Source organism: Macaca fascicularis, chromosome 2 (assembly GCF_037993035.2).
Source record: "Macaca fascicularis isolate 582-1 chromosome 2, T2T-MFA8v1.1".
NCBI classification, from domain to species: Eukaryota; Metazoa; Chordata; class Mammalia; order Primates; family Cercopithecidae; genus Macaca; species Macaca fascicularis.
Window position 1 is genome coordinate 132,309,098 of NC_088376.1, and position 22,512 is coordinate 132,331,609.

At 41.4% G+C, this 22,512-nt stretch overlaps 1 protein-coding gene across 19 annotated transcripts in view; it reads right to left on the minus strand.

The window, feature by feature from the left end:
* Nucleotides 1–22,512, minus strand: part of FRMD4B (FERM domain containing 4B) — a 360,118-nt gene that overhangs the window by 46,389 nt on the left and 291,217 nt on the right. For 18 of the 19 annotated variants that reach the window (XM_074032675.1, XM_074032676.1, XM_074032681.1 and 15 more), the window contains 3 exons: nt 7,812–7,895; nt 5,076–5,141; nt 1,500–1,557 (listed from right to left, as the gene is read on the minus strand). In XM_074032675.1, coding sequence (XP_073888776.1) covers nt 1,500–1,557; nt 5,076–5,141; nt 7,812–7,895 — 208 coding nt within the window. Of the gene's footprint in view, nt 1–1,499; nt 1,558–5,075; nt 5,142–7,811; nt 7,896–19,975; nt 20,063–22,512 lie in introns of those variants that run through there. The other variant, XM_074032686.1, reaches the window with a different exon arrangement.

The window sequence follows — 22,512 nt, forward strand, 5'->3', positions numbered from 1 at the left end:
CAAATAGAATCTTTAAATTGAAATAGTCCAATACTGTTAATACCATCAAAAAGAGTAAAGCATTACTGCTTTAATTAAACAGTTGGAGAAAATAAATAAAATGTAAGTAATTCAACTAAGAATTAATCCAGTAAAAAGCCAGTTATCCATTAAAAAAAAAAAAAAAAAAAAGCTCTTTCTCTCTTAATTAGTAACCAGTTATAAAAGGTTGGGGACGTTTCCAAAGAATTACAAAGATAAGAAAAGTGGTTCCAATTCCTGATGTTTATAAAACAATTAACAATGAACATTGAGATACTGAACCCTTTTGGAGAACTGTACAATTCAATGACAGGATGTTTGAATAATTGGTTTCAGGTACATATGAGGAGGTGAGTAATATTTTTTTCATAAATTTATCTTTTATGTTTTGCCAAAGCATAGAATATACTGACACAGCAAAAGGAAAATTTAGGCTTAGACAGATTCCTATATACAAACTGGAGTCAGTAGAAATTAAAGTTAAATTGGAGACTGGGCATGGTGGTTCATGCCTGTAATCCCAGCACTTTGGGAGCCCGAGGCGGGTGGATCACCTGAGGTCAGGAGTTTGAGACCTGCCTGGCCAACATGGTGAAACCCCATCTCTACCAAATATACAAAAAATGAAACAGGTGTGGTGGTGCGTGCCTATAATCCCAGCTAATCTGGGGGCTGAGGCAGGAGAATTGCTCAAATCTGGGAGGCAGAGGTTGCAGTGAGCTGAGATCACGCCACTGCACTCCAGCCTGGGCAGTAGAGCTAGACTCCGTCTCAAAAAAAAAAAAAGTTAAATTGGTACTGATTTTTAGCACAGGTATTCTCATTATGTAAATATTTTTTATCTAATTCCCCATCATTTTGAATTGTATAGAGATATGAACATTATCATAACATGAAAAGTCAATCAAGAACTGATCAATTATAAAATTATTTCTCTTCCAAACAAGACATCCTTAACACTTTCATCTCATCATCTCAAAATATCTGTCAATCTCTCCCTGCTTATAAACATCTGAAAATACTTTTCATCATCTCAAAATATTTCTTTGTTAATCTCTCCCCACTTATAAAACACCTGAAAATACAGTGTATGTAATACACTGATTGAAACATGGTATTGCAAATCCTGTAAAAATTTCAGCATTCCATGAAGCTGTTGAAATAATGCTGGGGACTGCATAATTTTCAAACAAAAGCATTCTCAAATGAAGATCTGGTAGCGCTAGAAAGGTGACCAACTGGAAAAAGGACCGATCAGCAAGCAAAGGTGTTTCAAAAGAGAATGATCTGAACATCTTAGGACGAAGAGAGGTCTTGGAAAAACATTTTACCATAGCAAGTATTTTGCAAAAATAATGTGCTTTATAATTTGCTACAAATGGCAAGGTAAAATCAGCCTTTTATATATTACGAGAAAAGCTGGTATTGTGCAATAACTCTTAATAATCATGAAAGCTTTGTTATGTAAAACGATTTACCTTTACTGCATAATAATGGACACCATAAGTTGGTAGAGCTTCTACTATTTTCATATACCTATGGAAAATAAATATGTATCACAATCTTATTAAAATAGTTATTTTCTCTTTTGGGAAAAGTGATTTAAAGAAACACCATGTTTCTACTTTCCTCACTATTAGAATAATTAATAAGTTTCACTCAGATAGAAACAGAATAAACTATTTTGGGGAGTAATATATTTTAGCTTATTCAAATGTTAGGAAAATGCTAATAGAACCTCAATTTCAAAATTACAGAAAATGTTACTTTCCACACATTCAAATGTTTACGGATTAGGAATGTACTGTATTATAAACTCCACTTGCACGTGTTTTTAAAATAAGCCCCTAATGATGCAAGCAATGAGCACCAACTTTTGGGTCATACTCATAAGTTAAACAATAAAGCTATTCCATATATTGCTTGTGGTAGAGGTTACATAACTAGAAACATCTGTCAAAACTCCTAGAACTATATACTTTAAAACTATGAATTATGTAAACCTGACTTAAAAAATATGTCCCCCGGAGGCCGGGCGCAGTGGCTCACGCCTGTAATCCCAGCATTTTGGGAGGCAGAGGTGAGTGGATCACCTGAGGTCAGGAGTTCAAGACCAGCCTGGCCAACATGGTGAAACCCCATCTCTACTAAAAATACAAAAATTAGCTGGGTGTTGTGGCGGGCACCTGTAATCCCAGCTATTTTGGAGGCTGAGGCAGAAGAATTGCTTGAATTCGGGAGGTGGAGGTTGCAGTGAGCCGAGATTGCACCATTGCACTCCAGCCTGGATGACAGAGCGAGAATCTGTCCAAAAAAAAAAATTTAAAAAGTCCCCCCAAAATAAAAATTAAAGCGATGATCCCGCTACTTGCTATTTTTAATTCAGTAGTGTTTATTGTACACCTTTAAGCCTTTGGAGTGGACTAAATTGTGTAACGCTTCCTCTCTGCCCTCAGGGAACTGAGGCTCTTGTTTTAACACAAGTAGATTTTTAATGACATTTTGATGATCAATTTCTCCAGAAATTGTAATCAATAATTTGACATATGTTTTAAAAGTAAATGGCCTACATGTAAATGAATATAAGAGGTTAAATGTGTCAAGGTCATGCAGCAACTAAACTGCAGAGTCAGAATTCTAACAAAATGGGCCGGACTCCACATCCTAGAGCCTTAATCACCAAGTGAAACCGTCTGTTAGATGAAGCCACACAATAATGATCAGAAGACTCTGCATTTAAGCGTGGCTACTTTTTTTTTTTTTTTTTAATTGTTTTTTAAGTTCTAGGGTACTTGTGCAGGATGTGCAGGTTTGTTACATAGGTAAATGTGTGCCATGGTGATTTGCTGCACCTAACAACACATCACCTAGAGATTAGGGCCAGCATGCATTAGCACTTTTCTCCAATGCTCTCTCCCACCCCAGCCCTCTCCTGACAGGCCCCAGTAAGTGTTGTTCCCCTCCCTGTGTCCATGTGTTCTCATTGTTCAGCTCCTACTTATAAGTGAGAACAAGTGGTGTTTGGTATTCGGTTCCTGCATTAGTTTGCTGAGGATAATGGCTTCCAGCTTCATACATGTCCCTGCAAAGGACATGATCTCATTCCTTTTTATGGCTACATAGTATTCCATGGTGTGTATGTACCACATTTTCTTTAAATTGATCCAGTCTATCACTGATGGGCATTTGGGTTGATTCCATGTCTTAAGCATGGGACTTTGTAATATACAGTCACGCATTGCTTAACAATGAAGATACATTCTGAGAATTGTGTTGTTAGGTGATTCTGTCCTTGTGCACACATCATGGAGTGCACTTACACAAACCCAGATGGTAGAGCCCACTACACAGTTAGGCTGTATGCTATGGCCTATTGTTCCTAGGCTACCAACCTGTATAGCATGTTACTGAGCTGAAATATTGCAGGCAATTATAATACAATGGTAAGTATTTGAGTATCTAAACATAGAAAAGATACAGTAACAATATGGTATTATAATCCTATGGACCCACCATTGTATATGTGGACAGAAATGGTACATGACTGTACTCACTAGTTTACTCTAAAACCCTTAATGGAAATTGTCACTACTTTTTTTTACTTTTCAGTTCAGAAAACAGGCACAATGAATTAAAATGTCAAGGATCCGACTTCAGGATGCTAACTTCTGATTTCTGCTGCAAAGATAACAGAAGGTGTGTTTTGATAAAAATGAGATTAGAGGCTGGGCACAGTGGCCCACGTTTGCAATCCCAGCATTTTGGGAGGCCGAGGTGGGAAGATTATTTGAGGTCAAGAGTTTGAGACAGTCAGGCCAACATGGGGAAACCGTCTCTACTAAAAACACATAAATTAGCTGGGCATGGTGGCACACGCCTGTATCATCCCAGCTACTCAGGAGGCTGAGGCATGAAAATTGCTTGAACCCAGGAGGCGGAGATTGCAGTGAGGTGAGATTGCATCACTGCACTCCAGCCTGGGTGACAGAGGGAGACTCTGTCTCAAAAATAAAAAAGAAAAAAAAAAAAAAAAAAAAGAGAGAGAGAGAGATTAGAGCAAAGAAGTAGGAGTGTGAGGAAAATCTACAATCTCCAAGTCCTTATTTCAGTTTTCACAGGCGTAGAAATAATTTTAAAAGTTTAGTGTAGCAACTTCTTTGTTTTTTTTTTTTTTTGAGGCAGAGTTTCTTTCTTGTCGCCCGGTTGGAGTGCAATGGTGCAATCATGGCTCACTGCAACCTCTGCCTCCCCGGTTAAAGCAATTCTCCTGCCTCAGCCTCTCGAGTAGCTGGGATTGCAGGCGACTGCCAACATGCCCGGCTAATTTTTGTATTTTTAGCAGAGATGGGGGTTTCACCATGTTGGCCAGGCTGGCATCGAACCCCTGACTTCAGGTGATTCGCCCACCTCAGCCTCCCAAACTGCTGGGATTATAGGCGTGAGCCACTGTGCTGGCCTGTTCTTAATAATGGGTGGTAACTCTGTAAGTCACAAAATGTAGAACTACGTTACAACAGCTAATTCTTAGTAGCATGAAGAAACAGATTATCTAACACCAATATACTATATACTTGATTCAAAGTAGAGTCACAAACTGGGGGACAAAACAGGGCCTCTAGATAGGTTTTATTTGGCTAACATTATATTAAATTTTCTTTAAATTACTTCCCAATGAGATAAGATTTAAAAATCTGAATTTCCAGCTTCTCTTGGAAAACAAAGGATCTGGCAACATTATGCCTGAATTCTAAAGCTGAGTAACTTTTCCTGTACTTAGGATGAAAGCTCACCTGTTTACCACAGTCCCCACCATTCCCTATTGCCCTACATCTGGCCTACATTTCTCATTTTTGTTACCTGCCTGACACTGGTAGGTATCTGAGTTGGTGACATCAATGTATAGAATGACCCAAGACATTTTCTAATTCATGGTAAGATATTTCTAACCAGATAAGGACTATGTTCACAAAAACTACACAACAGAAATCATTTCAAGTGATACCTTCAAATGAGAGATATTAAAATTATATTTAAGCAAAAGGAAAGATACTTACTGAACCACAGCCTGACCCCGAGTGAGACCTTTGATTTTCAAATAATGCTCAATTACCCTGTCCTCACTGTAAAACAAAGAAATGAGAAGGATTGCAATGCATGATTATCTGAGGTACAGTCACAGTTTCCACATTATCAGCAAACTTGAGAGAGAAAGCCTTCAGCAACTTGTTTGGTAGATAGAATTTGGCTTTTGTTTCTGTAGGAGATGGATTCCTGAACTTCAGACATTTGATGCCTGCATTATCATCTTCAACTTATATTTTATGTAGCATATTTATATAATATATATATTGCTACCTTTAAAACTTGAAGCACATGGCCAGGCGCGGTGGCTCACGACTGTAATCCCAGCACTTTAGGACGCTGAGGTCAGGAGATTGAGACCATTCTGGCTAACACAGTGAAACCCCGTCTCTACTAAAAATACAAAAAAGGAGCTGAGCGTGGTGGCATGTGCCTATAGTCCCAGCTACTTGGGAGGCTGAGGCAGGAGAATCACTTGAACCTGGGAGGTGAAGGTTGCAGTGAGCCGAGATCGAGCCATTGCACTCCAGCCTAGGCGACAAGAGTGAAAATATGTCTCCCCCCAAAAAACTTAAAGCTCAGTGGCTCATACCTGTATTCCCAGCATTTTGGGAATCTGAGGCGGCCAGATCACCTGAGATCAGGAGTTTGAGGCCAGCCTGGCCAACATGGTGAAACTTCGTCTCTACTAAAAACACAAAATTAGCTGGATGTGGTGGCACACGCCTGTAATCCCAGCTACTTAGGAGGCTGAGGCACGAGAATCACTTGAACCCAGGAGGTGGAGGTTGCAGTGAGCCGAGATTGCGCCATCGCACTCCATCCTGGGCAGCAAGAGTGGAACTCCATCACAAAAACAAAAAACAAACAAAAACTTAATTTACTAGAAAAGGAAACAATATTAATTTCTCAAGTGGAAAATGATCTTTTGCCATAATTGGATGGAATATAATACATATAAAATAATGATATCAAATGTTAGTTGTAGAGCATTATTGAAGAAATTTTGAGCATAAGGCCTATCCTCTCTTTGGTTAAAACAGGGAGATCAGCAAGTGTTAGGCATTAAAGACTTTGTCCTTGAATGATTCAGAAAGATTTTAAAAGAATTTAAACTGCTTCTGAGTCTGTGTGCAATCTAAAATACTCTATTATCACCACTTACAGACACATTGCTTTAGGAGAAAACCCTTTTATTGCCCTAGAGCAAAACCTGTTGACTGGAAAGGAAATCTCAAGTATAACCTAGAAGATGAAATATTTCTATCTCCATATGACTAGTCTTCATTAGTAATGTCTTTTTTTTATTATTATTAAAAAACTATCAAGGTCAGGTGCAGTGGCTCATGTCTGTAATCCCAGCACTTTGGGAAGCCAAGGCAGGCGGATCACGAGGTCAGGAGTTCGAGACCAGCCTGGCCAGCATGGTGAAACCCCATGTCTAATAAAGATACAAAAAATTAGCTGGGCATCATGCTGCGTGCCTGTAATCCCAGCTATTTGGGAGGCTGAGGCAGGAGAATTGCTTGAATCCAGAAGGCGGAGGTTGTAGTGAGTGGAGATCATGCCATTATACTCCGGCCTGGGCGACAGGGGAAGACTCCATCTCAATAAATAAATAAATAAATAAAACTATCGCTTGGCCGGGCCCAGTGGTTCACACCTGTAATCCCAGCATTTTGGGAGGCCAAGGCAGGTGGATTACCTGAGGTCAGGAGTTTGAGACCAGTCTGAGCAACATGGTGAAACCCTGACTCTACTAAAAATACAAAAATTAGCCAGGCGTGGTGGGGGGTGCCTGTAATCCTCGCTACTCGGGAAGCTGAGGCACAAGAATCACTTGAACTAGGGAGGTGGAGGTTGCAGTGAGCCGAATTCATGCCACTGCACTCCAGCCTAGGTGACAGAGCAAGACTGTCTCAAAACAAACAAACAAACAAACAAACAAACAAACAAAACTATCACTTGAAAATGACATGGTTAGCAGTTTCCAGAGTCAAGATGCTGTGTAGCTTCAGCACTTACTTTCACTATATATTTGGGAATATACTTCCAACTTCATACTAAACGTCTCAATATTGAATATTTATTTTGTAATGTCTATTTTGTAACATTTTAGCAGAAAGAAAAACCATCTTGAGGATTCAGACTAAAACCAAAGAGAATGTATTTAACAAGAATATAAGAATTTAAAGGAAAATGTAATTTAGGAAAAAAATGTGGGATGAAAATGGATACTATGGATTCATTAAAGTACAAACAACTAAACCAACTCAATATATGCAATATCTAGCTGTAGTAGAAACCTCTGGTCATTATGAAAGTCTCTGATCCAAGGAAATCTGTATTTTATAACACTTATATTGCATTCTGCTAGATTAAAGCTGCATTACACAGTGACTGCACATATACTGAATATTATATATTCACCTAGAAGCATACTCTACAGACATTTTATGCACTTGAAAGAAACATCAGCCAGCCACTCTTTGCAAATGACAGCAAGACATGTCTTAGTATAATGATCTCCAGTAAGCTTCGAGTACACCCTTTCACTGAAAGGATCAAGGTCTACCTGTGGTAACTTTATACAATTGATGGGCAATTTGATATTTTTCTCACTTACATTTCTTTTAATGCCCTGAAAAGCATGTAGTTCTGAATGGAGGCTATGAGAATGGGTCACCTGTTATGTGGATTTGGCTTACCAGTAGGCAAGGGATGGATGCTCCTGAAGAGTTTTGGTTGGAAAGGCTGGTAATGTCTTTAAATCTTTCCTGGCATTCTCATCACTAAAAAGAAACAGAATATGATGATGTCAGGTACTGCTATCCAAAAAATTATCCAAGCTGGTCACCAAATGAATGAGATCAAAAAAATAACTATTTACAGCATCTTGAAGCCAACATACACATGGTTATGGACTCTAACTAGAAACAGCCCCCAAATTGAACAACTGAGTTCTATGATGAGATGTTGAAGTTTATAATATTGTCTGCATGTGTCTATTTTACACATAACTATGATTATAATTGTACATTTTTCACATTGGATTTTTATAGAACATTCATCACATTTCATTATCCACTTTCTCCGCGTTCCTACAGTATCTTACTAATTATCTTTAGTGGCTACATAATATTCATCATAGTGGAATACTGGTTATCATGAAACCATTCACATAACATCATCAGTTTTTCATAATAGATATCATTGCAATGAAAAGGTTTATGTAGTTGTTTATATTACTCTTCTGTTACTTCCTTACAACCCTCTGAAATATAGCAGACCAACTCAGTCATCTGCAGAAATCTCTTGACTAGAAGATGACTGGAAAACGTGCTTCTAATGAAACCCAAGGTATCTCTTAAATCACATTAAGTGAACTAAAATGTACCTCATGTAAGGTTAGCTATTATCTAATTATAAAACGGCAAAATTCTAGTTGTCAAGAGAAAGGTGTGGTCTTTATAGAACTTTAAAAAAGGGAGAACAGGCCAGGTGCGGTGGCTCACACCTATAATCCCAGCACTTTGGGAGGCCAAGGCGGGCAGACCATGAGGTCAGGAGATCGAGACCATTCTGGCTAACATGGTGAAACCCCATCTCTACTAAATATACACACACACAAAAAAATTAGCCGAGCTTGGTGGCAGGTGCCTATAGTCCCAGCTACTTGGGCAGCTAAGGCTGGAGAATGGCATGAACCTGGGAGGTGCAGCTTGCAGTGAGCTGAGATCACACCACTGCACTCCAGCCTGGGCGACAGAGTGAGACTCTGTCTCAAAAAAAAAAAAAAAAAAAAAAGGGAGAACAGGTAACACTATCCAGTCATAGTTGGTTATGAGAGAAAATACTCTAACTGCTGAGTATTTAAGGATACAATCTATGAGGAAAAGGACATGATTATCTAGAGCCTATTAGAGTGTAGAATAAGCACATGAAACAGCTACTCAAAATTCTGATCAAATTGGTGTTCATCAAACAGCATAACGCTAACTCTTCCTACGTTCCCCTTCTTCCTATCTTTACCACTAGCTACCCTTCGATAAAAGGCTCCCAAGTGCCAGATACCATGCAACACACTTCTTGGGCATTATTTAACTCATGTAAGGCTCACCACAAGCATTCCCATACAGTAGATACTATTATTATCTATTGAAGTAGACGAGCCCCCCAGCTGGAGGACCAAACATTGAACCATTCCTTATTGCTATTACATTTCAAAGCCAGGGTTGTGGCCTTTCCTACAGGTGAAAGATCTAGCTTTCCAAATTACTACAGGAAATAGTCACTTGGCTCCTATTCTTACATAAGAATAAATCTCTCTATTCATTTGAAATCTGAGTGTTATGGCTTAACCACACTGACAATCTTGGGAAACTGGTTTGTGCTTCCTGAAAATCAAAATATACCACAATCCAATTCATTCATATTAAAGGTCAACTGTCAACTCCCAGTATATTTATTTTTCTTAATAATCTCTTTTATGTTCTGTCTGGCATACCACATTTACGTTTTTTTTTTTCAAACCCAAGACTGTCTGATACATTTACTCCTAAATTGTGATTTTTTTTAATGAAGGGCAAATGCATGCATATATTCAAAAATGATAAATTCAGGACAACATCGTGTTATGAATCATCCACATCAACCACATGCTTGTTGTTATATCTGGATCTAGGTGAACCATAGGCCATGTTTCAAGAACCCAGCCTAACATTCACTTACTTGGATTACAGTTAATTTTGTGGCAGTGGAGACCTCACTAGACTGGAAGTTGCTATTAATCATAAATTTATTTATTCAGTTAACAAAAATATGTAGAAATGAGTGTCACATGCTGGAATTGTTTTTAACTCATATAAATGCAGTCAGCCAAAAGGGAAAGGAGAATGGGGAAAGAAGTGAGGGAGAAATTTTGTCTGTCATTCCATTCAATAAGCTTATGGTTGAGAATAAGTACAAAACAGGTGACTTGAAGCTGTTGTCCTTAGTCCTATGTCTCTCAAAGCACAAGTATCTCATGACACTGAGATTTTTCTGGCATTCAGGCATTTAATACATGTCTGCTAAACTCAAGCAATCTTTATATCTAGTGCCTAAAGAAATAGCTGTGTGTTTCAACTGGAGAAAAATACCACCTGTGTTGGATTTATTGAAAGATGAAGTTTAGTCTTCAGCATATCATTTTCCCAACAGTTTTCAAGAGTAATTTGAACTATACACAATCAGAATCTACTCCAGTTATAAGATGTTATTTGTTTAGAAATTTTGGCTGAATAAATCAATAAATTACTAAAGGTTAATCATGAGCCAGTATCTGAGATAATGATGAATATTCACTCATTAAGACCTTTTTTTGGGTACTAATCAATCACTGAGAAGCAACTAAAATGTGCATTAATAGGGAAGTGGATTAGGGATCATTTTAAGGAGAATTTAGACTACCTTGAAAAAAAGTATTCTTAACCAGGCGCAGTGGCTCATGCTTATAATCCCAGCACTTTGGGAGGCCGAGGCGGGTGGATCACCTGAGGCCAGGAGTTTGTGACCAGCCTGACCAACATGGTGAAACCCCGTCTCTACTAAAAATACAAAAATTAGTTGGGCGTGGTGGCAGGCGCCTATAATCCCAGCTACTCAGGAGGCTGAGGCAGGAGAATCGCTTGAACCCGGGAGGCGGAGGTTGCAGTGAGCCGAGATTGTGCCATTGCACTCCAGCCTGGGGGACAAGAGTGAGACTTCATCTCAAAAAAAAAAAGTGGTTCTCAACATTGGCAATTTTGCCCCTCAGGGGACATTTAGCAATGTTTGAAGGCATTTTTGATAGTCACAACTGAGGAAGGAGGTGTTACTGGCTTCTACTGGGTAGTTCCTACAGTAGTTCCTACAATGCACAGGACAGCCCTCAACAACAAAGGATGATCCTGCCCAAAATGTCAATAGTGCTGAGATTGAGAAACCCTGCCTTCAATTATAAGAATCCTGAAAATTCTACCGTAATACTCTACAAAGCATATCTTTCAGACTTACAGAATTTTTCTCTTATGTCACTCTGAATATTAGACATCTCAGATGCAAATGTCTAATAGGGGCCAAGTGAGATAGGCATTAGAAAATCAACTGGGTAAGCGAGCTGAGAAATGGTAAGTCAAACTCAGCATCAGACCCGGGGACAATGAGAAATGGTATGAACTATGAAGAGAGGAGAACATCGTCCATGTTTCATATAAGATACAGATTTGACTGTGTGTGATGGAGATCAAAACTTTAGTTAATTTCTCTTCACATAAGTCAGAGCTGGCTGGGCATGGTGGCTCATGCCTATAATCCCAACACTTTGGGAGACTGAGGCGGGAGGATCCCTTGAGCCCAAGAGTTGGAGACCAACCTGGGCAACACAGTGAGACCTTGTCTCTACAAGAAATTTTTTAAAAATTAGCCAAGTGTCATGGCATATGCCTGTGGTTTCGACTACTTGGGAGGCTGAAGTGGACCATTGGAACCCAGAAGTAAAAGGCTCTAGTGAGTTATGATTGCACCAATGTATTACAGCCTGGGCAACAGAGTGAGATTCTCTTATTAAAAAAAAAAAAAAAAGAATGGAGAGAAGATGTCTTCTCAGTTTCTTGGTTTCTAGTTTCAGATAATTTGCTAACTGCAAATTGTCAGTAGTGAATGATTAAAGGAGACAAGTAATTTAGGCAAATTACTTGTCTCGCTACTTGTGGAATTTTGACTATCCCTCAAAATCACACTTTTTTTTTTTTTTTTTTTTGAGGCTGGGTCTTGTTCTGTTGCCCAGGCTGGAGTGCAGTGGCTCAATCATGGCTCACTGCAGCCTCAACCTCCAGCCTCTAGGGCTCAAGTGATCCTCCCACCTCAGCCTCCCAAGTAGTTAGAATCACAGATGCATGCCACCATGCCTGGCTAATTTCAAATTTTTCATAGAGATAGGGTCTCACTATGTTGACCTGGCTGATCTCAAACTCCTGGCCTCCAGCAATCCTCCTGCCTTAGCTTCCCAAAGTGCTGGGATTACAGACACGAGCCACCATGCCCAGCCCCCCAAAATTACATTCTCAGGGAAGAATATGGCCTTATTTCTTCACATTAGAAAAGGCTCCTGTTAATCTTCCAAATCTGGTCATTTGTACTATTGCAAAATATCCCTTGTGAATATATAACATCACTTTCCTATAAGAAGCTGTTTAATATAGGAATTTTCCAGCAAGCCATCACTGATATTTGAAGTGGTTGAGCTGTGGACGTGACTATAACACTAAAAGAAAAAGCCAGCAGAATAATTAAAAGATGACTGAGACAGACAGCCTGGCAGAAAAAATAGGCTAAACTCTTCAACAAGCAGTATATAGAAGTAGAAATCCAAATGGCCAACAGAAAAAAAGTGTTCAACTTCATAAGTTATCAAGGAAATGCAAATTAAATCCTCAATTAATTACTAATACACACCAGACTATCAAACTTTTTTTTATCTTTGAAACGGAGTCTCACTCTGTTGCCAGGCTGCAGTGCAGTGGTGCGATCTTGTTTGGTCCTAAACAAGGACCCGGGTTCAAGCGATTCTCCTGCCTCAGCCTCCAGAGTACCTGGGACTACAGGTGCATGCCACCACGCCCAGCTACTTTTTGTATTTTCAGTAGAGATGGGGTTTCACCTTGTTGGCCAGGATGGTCTCTAACTCTTGACCTCATGATCAAGAGATAGACCGCACCTGGCCACACTATCAAACTTTTTTTTTTTTTTTTTTTGAGATGGAGTCTCGCTCTGTTACCCAGGCTGGAATGCAGTGGCGCACTCTCGGCTCACTACAACCTCTTCCTCCCGGGTTCAAGCAATTCTCTGCCTTAGCCTCCTGAGTAGCTGGGATTACAGGCGCCTGCCACCACGCCCAGCTAATTTTTTTGTACTTTTAGTAGACAGGGTTTCACCAAGTTGGCCAGGCTGATCTTGAACTCCTGACCTAGTGATCCACTTGCCTCAGTCTCCCAAAGTGCTGGGATTACAGGTGTGAGCCACTGCATCTGGCGACTATCAAACTTTTAAAACTCCAATAAGATCTAGTTTATATGGAGATGTAGTGCAGTAGGAACTCTCATCCATTACTAGTAAGAATGTCAATTGGTACAATCATTTTGGAAATTTGCATACCCTATAACCCAGTAATCCTCTGCTAGATATATTCCCTAGAGAAATTTATATACAAGAATAAGATTTAGGGCTAGGCGCAGTGGCTCACGCCTGTAATTCCAACACTTTGGGAGGCTGAGGTGGGTGGATCACCTGAGGTCAGGAGTTTGAGACCAGCCTGACCAACACAGTGAAGCCCCACCTCTACTAAAAAAATACAAAAATTAGCCAGGCATGGTGGCGGGCACCTGTAATCCCAGCTACTCGAGAGGCTAAGGCAGGAGAATTGCTTGAACCCAGGAGGCGGAGGTTAAAGTGAGTTGAGATCATGCCATTGCACACCAGCCTCAGCGACAGAGCACGACTCTGTCTCAAAAAAAAAAAAAAAAAAAAAAAAAGATTTACACCAACATTGTTTACACAAAAGAAAAACTCAAATATCCCATAACATTACAAATGCTCAAACTGTAGGTATTCAAGTAATGGAATACCATGCAGCAAAGAAAATAGACAATAGCTACACGTAACATGAATTTCACACATATTGAGCAAAGATACAAGACCCCAAATAAGAAACACAATCACTATTTCACGTATATAAAGGTTCAAAACAAACAAAATGAAACTAGAAAGAATCACACATAAAGACAAGCGCCTGAACTCGTCTCATCTAGGAAGGGGCTGGTTAGTTCTTGGATGGGAGACAGCCTTGAAATACTGGGTGCTATAGGCTTAACAAAACAAAGACAAGAAAATATGTACCATAGAGTCAGAATGCCCATGAGGAAAGAGGGAATTTTACTCTAGGTAGGAAAGTACAATATACAATGAGGGGCAGGAGGCTTCTGGGGTCCTGGCAACATTCCTCACTGGCAGTGGTTATATGGCTGCATCCTCTTTTTTTTTTTTTCTCTGAGACTCTGGCACCCAGGCTGGAGTACAGTGGCATGATCTTGGCTAACTGCAACCTCCTCCTGCTGGGTTTAAGCGATTCTCCTGCCTCAGTCCTCCCAGCAGCTGGGACTACAGGTGTGCGCTACCATGCCCAGCTAATATCTGTATTTTTAGTAGAGACGGGGTTTTGCCATGTTGGCCAGGCTGTTATCGAACTCCTGACCTCAGGTGATCTGCCTGCCTCTGCCTCCAAAAGTGCTGAGATTACAGGATTGAGCCACCGTGTCCGGCCCAGCTGCATCCTTCTAATTTGTTCCTTATATCAATATACATATTTTCTGCATTCTTCTATGTGATATAATTCACAACAAAAACGGAATCAAGTATGGCCAGTTGAGTGGATGTAGGGAAAGCCGAAGTTCAAGCTCACTGCCCTGTTATGGTGAGGTGCTGCAATGGTGACGCAAGAGGTTAGAACCTACTGAACCAAAAATGAATCCACTGGGGTGTTAGAAACACTGGCATGTTATTCTAGAAGGTTAAGCTCGATCATTTTCAGAGTTTAGGATCAAACAGGATTTCACGTTTGAGCGGACTGGCAGTAGCTGAGTGCTTATTTGTTCCCCCTCCTGGGGAATTTGTTTGGGAGCCTGAGGCTGCAGGGATCTATGGAGCTTGTAGGAACAGTCAGGTCTGGCTTCTGCACAGAAGGCCCCTCCCTGGCTGGCTGGGCAGGAGGCATGATTTATGAGTCAGGATCAACCTCAGAGTTCAGAGGGAGGGCCCAAAAGTAGTAGGGGAGGTGAACAAGCCTCAATCGGGATGTCTCCGCCTTTCACCAGCAATAAATACATTCAACCTGACTGGACATTCCTGACCCTAATGGCAACGGCTATGTTATTTTAAAGATGCACTTGACCAGAACTGCCATGAGGGACTGGTTTCTCCGGGCCCTAGCCAGAGAGAATGCCCATAAATCTACATCACTTGCTACTTCTCAGTGACCAAACCAGAAATTGCTTCTCTCCATAATTTCAGCAGGAATTCAGATGTCACAATGAAGAACATGCTTGCATTTTATCTGATTATCTAGGCTGAACTCCTCCCTTAGGCATTCCAGATTCCTATTTCGATAACTTTCCAGAAGGAAGCTGCCCATGACCCTCTACTTAACTACTACAACTATTTCTCAGGCAACAATTCCTTGGGTCATTCTGAAGCCCTCTTTCATGGGCTGTTGTTTTTCTTTGCTGACCCCAAGTACCCCGATGGAATGTGCCAACCCCACTCATTTTTGAGAAAGCCACACGGCTGGCAAAACTGAGGCTACCCTTTGTGTGTGCTGGAGCACTTGTGTGGAAAAAGCCACCCCCAGCAAATGAGTGCACCTGCTTGTGGCTAATTGTGGGCTTGCACAGCAACAATCAGCCACCTGCCCTCAGAGACTGGAGTAGAAGGGAGTGCAGGCAATTAGCAAACTGGGCATGCTAGCACTTCCTAGAGAAAACTAAGACCCTTGCTGTCCTATGCTTGGTGTGAGGGCATCCTCTATTTCTAGAACAGCTTAAAAAAAAAAAAAGAAAGCCCAAGCCCCAAAGCCGCAAATTTCACTTTTTTTTTTTTTTTTGGTAGAGATGAGGTCTCCTATGTTGCCCAGGTTGGTTTCAAACCCTTGGGCTCAAGTGATCCTCCCATCTTGGCTTCTCAAAGTACTGGGATTACAGGCTTGAACCACCACACCAGCCCCGCATTTCACTTTTCTTCTCCAAACAAAGCGCTTCCTTACCTGAAACCTAAACCAAGGGTGCATAAAAAATGCATGTTAAATATAATATCCAAGTGGAAACAGCTACAGAAACTTCACGTTCTAAACCTAACCTGTTTAGAAAGTTAACTTGGGGCTGGGTGCAGTGGCTCACACCTGTAATCCCAGCACTTTGGGAGGCGAGATGGGTCACTTGAGCCCAGGAGTTCGAGACCAGCCTGGCCAACATGGTGAAACCTCGTCTCTACAAACAATACAAAAAAATTAGCTGGGCGTGGTGGCACATGCCTATACTCCCAGCTACTTGGGAGGCTGAGGTGGGAGAATCACCTGAGCCTGGGAGGTCGAGGCTGCAGTGAGCCACGATCACCTACTGCACTCCAGCCTGGGTGACAGTGAGACCCTGCCTCCAAAAAAAAAAAAAAAAAAAAGAAAAAGAAAAAGAAAAAAAAATTAACTTGGGACTGGAGTTCTTTTTTCAACTCAAAATCCTTATTTCAGAAAATGCATATGTGGACGTAAAAAAGCCATAGTTAAGTGCCTATTTGAACACTCAGTAAAGTCTAAAGCCTGTTATTAAGTATAAATGTACCATACAGCTTATTAATTAATCTGTTTTCAAATTTCTGATTAATCAGATTAATTAATTTCTGATTAATTAATCAGAGATTAAAAGATTATGACACGGGCCTCCCAGGATTTGGGCAAGTCATCACAGCTGAGAACTCTATTTAGTACTGTGTCCCATGCAAACCAAAGATTTACTGTTATTAGGAATGGAGCTAATTGGAAACATTTGCCAGTCTTCTGGGGATGCCTTGTATAGGCCTTGATGAGAAGTCATTTCTTTGTCTATGCTTACTAGAAACCTGTGATGACCCATCAAGGTTCTGAACTATACTGAAGGAATGGGACAGAGTTAGTGATCATAGCAGCTACAAAAGTTTATTTAGGCCAGGCGCAGTAGCTCATGCCTGTAATCCCAACATTTAGGAAGGCTGAGGCAGGCAGATCAGTTGAGGTCAGGAGTTCCAGACCAGTCTGGCCAATATGGTGAAACTCCATCTCTACTAAAAATACAAAAATTAGCTGGGCCTGGTGGCGCGTGCCTGGAGTCCCAGCTACTCACGAGGCTGAGGCAGGAGAATTGCTTGAACCGGGAGGTGGAGGCTGCAGTGAGCTGAGATCATGCCACTGCCCCCTCCAGCCTGGGTGACAGAGTGAGACCCTGTCTCAAAAAACAAAAACAAAAACAAAACAAAAAGAAACTGCATTGAATGTCTGTTAAATAGGTGTAACAGGTGCCAACTTAACTATCAATCAAACCATTTGAGCTGGATCTTCTATTGAAGGATGACAGATTGCATAAACAAGTAATTATTAAAAAGGATCTTGGTTACTATTAATAAACACCAATTTCCTCAACTAATCTACTGGCACTGATCAAGACCTGGGTGATTAGCAGTTTAAGAGCTTTTCACTGACTAACTTGCCTTCAAATTGCCCTTTATTAAAAAGAATATCATGTTTCTTTCAGTTGTTTGTAGAATCTGGCCTTCAATGATGAATTCAGCTTATTATCTGCTGGACTAAATAACTAGAAATTTCTAACCCTAAATTTCTTTTTACTGATTCCTAGGTAAAGCAATATTAAAGGTGACAAACACAAGAAAACAGTGATTATCATTGTACCCTCGTACCCTGACCGGCAGCATTGGCATTCTCGGATAACTTGCTGGAAAGGCAAATCTCAGGTTCCACCCCAGACCTACTGGATCAGAAAGGCCAAGGGTGGGGCCCAGCAATCTGCTTTTAACAAAGGGCTTAAGAACCACTGCAATAGGATAAACACAACATAAAACAGAGATTTTGACTGGGTGTGGTGGCTCATGCTTGTAATCCCAGCACTTTGGGAAGCTGAGGAGGGCGGATCACTTGAGGTCAGGAGTTCCAGACCAGCCTGGCCAACATGGTGAAACCCCACCTCTACTAAAAATACAAAAAATTAACCGGGTGTGGTGGTGTGTGCCTGTAGTCCCAGCTACTCAGGAAGCTGAGGCGGAGGCTGCAGTGAGCCAATCTCATGCCACTGCACTTCAGCCTGGGCGACAGAGTGAGACCCTGTCTCAAATAATAATAATAATAATAATATTTTCAAGAAAGAAACCATAATCAACTCCTTAAATTGGAGAGGTGGTCAGGGAGGCTGTGCAAAGCTTTTGGGTGGACAGCTCAGGAGGTTTGTTTTAGGAGACTCTAGCAAGTGACCTGAACTGGCAGTGACAAAATATGAGTGCTGTCATCTAATCCCCCAAAAGAAATACTTCTAAAGGGCCAGGCGCAGTAGCTCATGCCTGTAATCCCAGCACTTTGGGAGGCAGAGGTGGGTGGATCACCTGAGGTCAGAAGTTCAAGACCAGCTTGGCCAACATGGTGAAACCCTGTCTCTACTAAAAATATGAAAATTAGCTGGGCGTGGTGGCGGGTGCCTGTAATCCCAGCTACTCAGGAGGCTGACGCAGAAGAATTGCTTGAGCCTGGGAGGCGGAGGTTGCAGTGAGCCGAGATCATGCCACTATACTCCAGCCTAGACAACAGAGCAAGATTCCCTATCAAATTAAAAAAAAGAAAAGAAAAAAAAAAAAGAAGAAATACTTCTAAGCGACAACAGCTCTCTCACTGGCTATTACCAGGTGGCAGAGACTGGGCTAACCCTGTTCTCTATAGGCGTATTATGCTATTAACATCAGTGTCCCTGGTCCATGGATGTGAAAACAGAGAGTTGAGAGAGATTAAGCAATTTAAACTCACAAAGCAAATGCGACTCCAAACCTGTGCTTTAACCACTTTGCCTTACTCCTCCAGGATTCTAGGAAGAGGGGACAGGAAATGGGGAAGGAGCAGAGGAAAGATTTTAACTTTGAGGCTTCAGCATTTATCATTATGGTGGCCACTGATTAATTCCATCAAAATATGTATTGCTTAGGTGATGACAGTCTACCTTTTTCAACTAGATCAAACTGGATTACCCCAAACTGGATTAACCACATCAAGGATCTGAACATAGATAACAAGACTTAATGTGTTAGCAGTGTTTCTTGAACCATACCAAACCAGAACAAACCAAACAAAAACCATAGCCTAATTGTCCCTTAGTATCAAGGACACCAAATTAAGGGTTTTTTGTTGTTGTTGTTTTGTTTTGTTTTTGAGACGGAGTCTCGCTCTGTTGCCCAGGCTGGAGTGCAGTTGCAAAATCTCGGCTCACTGCAACCTCCACCTCCTGGGTTCAAGCGATCCTCCTGCCTCAGCCTCCCGGGTAGCTGGGACTATAGGCAACTGCCACCATGCCTGGGTAATTTTTATATGTTTAGTAGAGATGGAGTTTCACCATGTTGGCCAGGCTGGTCTGGAACTCCTGACCTCAAGTGATCTGCCCGCCTCAGCCTCCCCAAGTGCTGGGATTACAAGCATGAGCCACCGTGACCGGCCCCAAATTTAGTTTTTAAAAAACACTTTTACATGAGCTGCAAAACCAGACTCCAGTCATTTTCAGCAGAACCTTAAAACAGGGAGTCCAAACTGCTACAGGTGAGAAGTCCAATATATCAATTAAGGCTCCTTAACCCACACAAGGTATTTCTGAAGCCCCACTTTTTATACTGACTCAAAAAGCTCCAAGTAAGATCTCTACCCTGGATGAGTTATCTCTGTTACTGTTAGGGGATACTAAGGCCTGGGATGGGCTGAAGAAAAGAAGAAACAAGCCGACACTTTTATTTGCAGTCAATCATATGCAAAGGCAGAAAGCTAGAGCTCAAGTTCATTCAATGCCTCATGCCACTCCTGATTATCGCAAATGAGTTCAGAAAAACTGATTACAGACTGAGCTAATTGCGTAACAGCTAAAAGAAAGAGGCCTCCTCACTTTCTACCCATCCAGACTAAACTTAAAAGAGAGCAGTTCCACCCAGCCAGGTAAGCAAGGTGAATTCATTTGGTCCAACCCTTGAATGCGCAGATGAGAGAAACAAGACCCACTGAAAGTTGAAAACTTACCAAAGTTCCCACAGTAGGTGGCAACAGATCTAAAGGACCAGAGGTTTGTTCTCGGGACAACTGCAGGCCGGAGCACAAGAGGAGGAAGAGGAAGAGGAGAGAATTGGAAAGCTAGGGAGGAACGGAAGAAGAGGGAGGGGCCGGGAAAGGAAACGCCCAGCTGGCTGTGCCAGACCTTGCTCTCCTCCCCTCCTAAGCCACAGGGTCTTTCCATTCTTGGAATTTCCTCCCTACCCCATTTAAACCTTTCTTGATCAGACCTTAACCCAAGTCAGGTTGCAGCTATTTACAGAGTGAAAAGTGAGAACTGAAAGAATTATGTAAGCCTTTCTCCTGGCCTCTGGCCAAAGCTAGGGATGCCTCCCACTGTTTCTGAGCAAGGTGGGAAGTTGTTGGCCCATCCTTCATCCAAAGAAGCTCCTTCACAGGGCTACAGGTGTGAGCATGCAAAGAAGGCCTTCATGGGGGTTTAGGTGTGAGCATGCATTTCTAGGCGTCATGCATTTCTAGCGCCTTCACGGGGGTTCAGGTGTCAGCATGCATTTCTACACCACCTCCGGTCCCCAGTTCCCTCAGATCTCTCAGCTCCTCTTTCATAGGACGATAAAAGATATTATTTGGGCTTTTATTTTATTTACGTATTCATTTATTGAGACAGAGTCTTGCCCTGTCATCCAGGCTGGAGTGCAGTGGCGTGATCTTGGCCCACTGCAACCTCTGCCTCCTGGGTTCAAGTAATTCTCCTGCCTCAGCCTCCTGAGTAGCTAGGATTACAGGCACGCACCACCATGCACGGCTAATTGTTTGTATTTTTAGAAGAGACAGGGTTTCACCATGTTGCCCAGGTTGGCCTCAAATTCCTGAGCTCAGGCAATTAGCCAGCATTGGCCTCCCAAAGTGCCAGGATTACAGGCGTGAGCCACAGCACTTTGGGCTCTTAAGGTGGCCATCCTAGGCACTTGCTGTGTGCGACAAGTGGAAGCATTTTACTTACACAAACTCATTTAGTCTTCATAGCACCCAAGATGTTGGTGCTCTTTCTAATTTACAGATGAAGAAACTGAGATTTAGAAAGATCACCTAGCTGCCCATTATTTTACTAGAGCTAGTACACAGCCAGCCAGTACGTACCTAGGAAAAAATCAAAAAGACCAACCAACCAATCAGCTCTAGGCCTATGATTTACAGTAATAAGGTTTGGCCTTTAGAACTGCATTCAGTCCCAGGTCTCCCTGTTTCTAGGAGTTTTGTGGTCTTAGATAAACTAACCTTTGTGAGCCTGGGTTTCCATATTATAAAAATACGAATACTGACCTGTTGAATAGGATTCTTGGGTATATTACCATAGAATGTTATGAAGGCACTTGCCTATGTTCAATAAATGTGTTCTTTCCTGGCCAGGTGTGGTAGCTCATGCCTGTAATCCAAGCACTTTGGGAGACTGAGAATGAGGTGGTTAAATTGCTTGAGCCCAGGAGTTTGAGATCGGCCTAGGCAACATGGTGAAATCTCATATCTATGGAAAATACAAAAATTAGCCAGACGTGGGGTACACACCTGTAGTCCTAGCTACTCGGGAGGCTGAAATGGGAAGATCACTTGTGCCCAGGGGGCACATGATCTGCAGTGATCCATGATCATGCCACTGCACTCTAGCCTGGACGACAGAGCAAAATCCTGCCTCGGAACAACAACAACGTTCCTTCCTTCCTGATGGTAGTATAATAAACCAAAGATTTTACCAAACACTTTATTCCTACCACTCTCTGCACAGGCTGGTGGTGGATTATTACCATTGAGAAGAATCCCAAAGGGGTGATCTAGGTTAGAGTTGGCAGATTTAATATATTGGACATACTTAAAAATTTTTCATTGTTCATCTGAAATTCCAATTTAACTGGGCATCCTATATTTTTATTTGCTAAATCTGGCAACTCTAAGGGTGTATAATAAACTGCCTGGGAAAAGAACTTTGAAAGTAACTTGCCAAGTTACGAGTTGTGAGCAGTTTGGGGCTTGGTTTGACAGGGTCTATTGGTAACCAGTGGAAGCTCAGCGTAGAAACTCACTTTTTCAACATCATGATCCACGGGATTGGTGTCAGCCTTTTATTTTCTCAGCATTCTACCAAAGATGCATCCTGTAGCAGGAAACCTGCTTGTGTTCTGGGAAGTGCAGTGTCCTCTCAGCTAGAATTCCTTTGTCATTACATTTTTGTCTGTGGCCTAACTTGTAACAGGGGACAATTGCTCTGCCCATCTGCATGCTTGATGGGGATCAACTGTCAAGGTATTTGTTTTTAGGTCTAAGGAATTTCTAATGAGAATGAAAATGTGATGAGAGATTTTTCTAAACGTCAGCCAGCTCCCTGAGGACCCTGATTGTGTCTACTTTGAACCTTTAACTCTCTTAATAATGGGTAGAAGAAACATCATCGATAAGAATGACAGACTGGGAAGCAGGTTCACTTGAAAATCTGTAAATATTTTTTAAAAATTTTATTTTTCTCCTGTTAAATTCACAGAGACAGAAAGTAG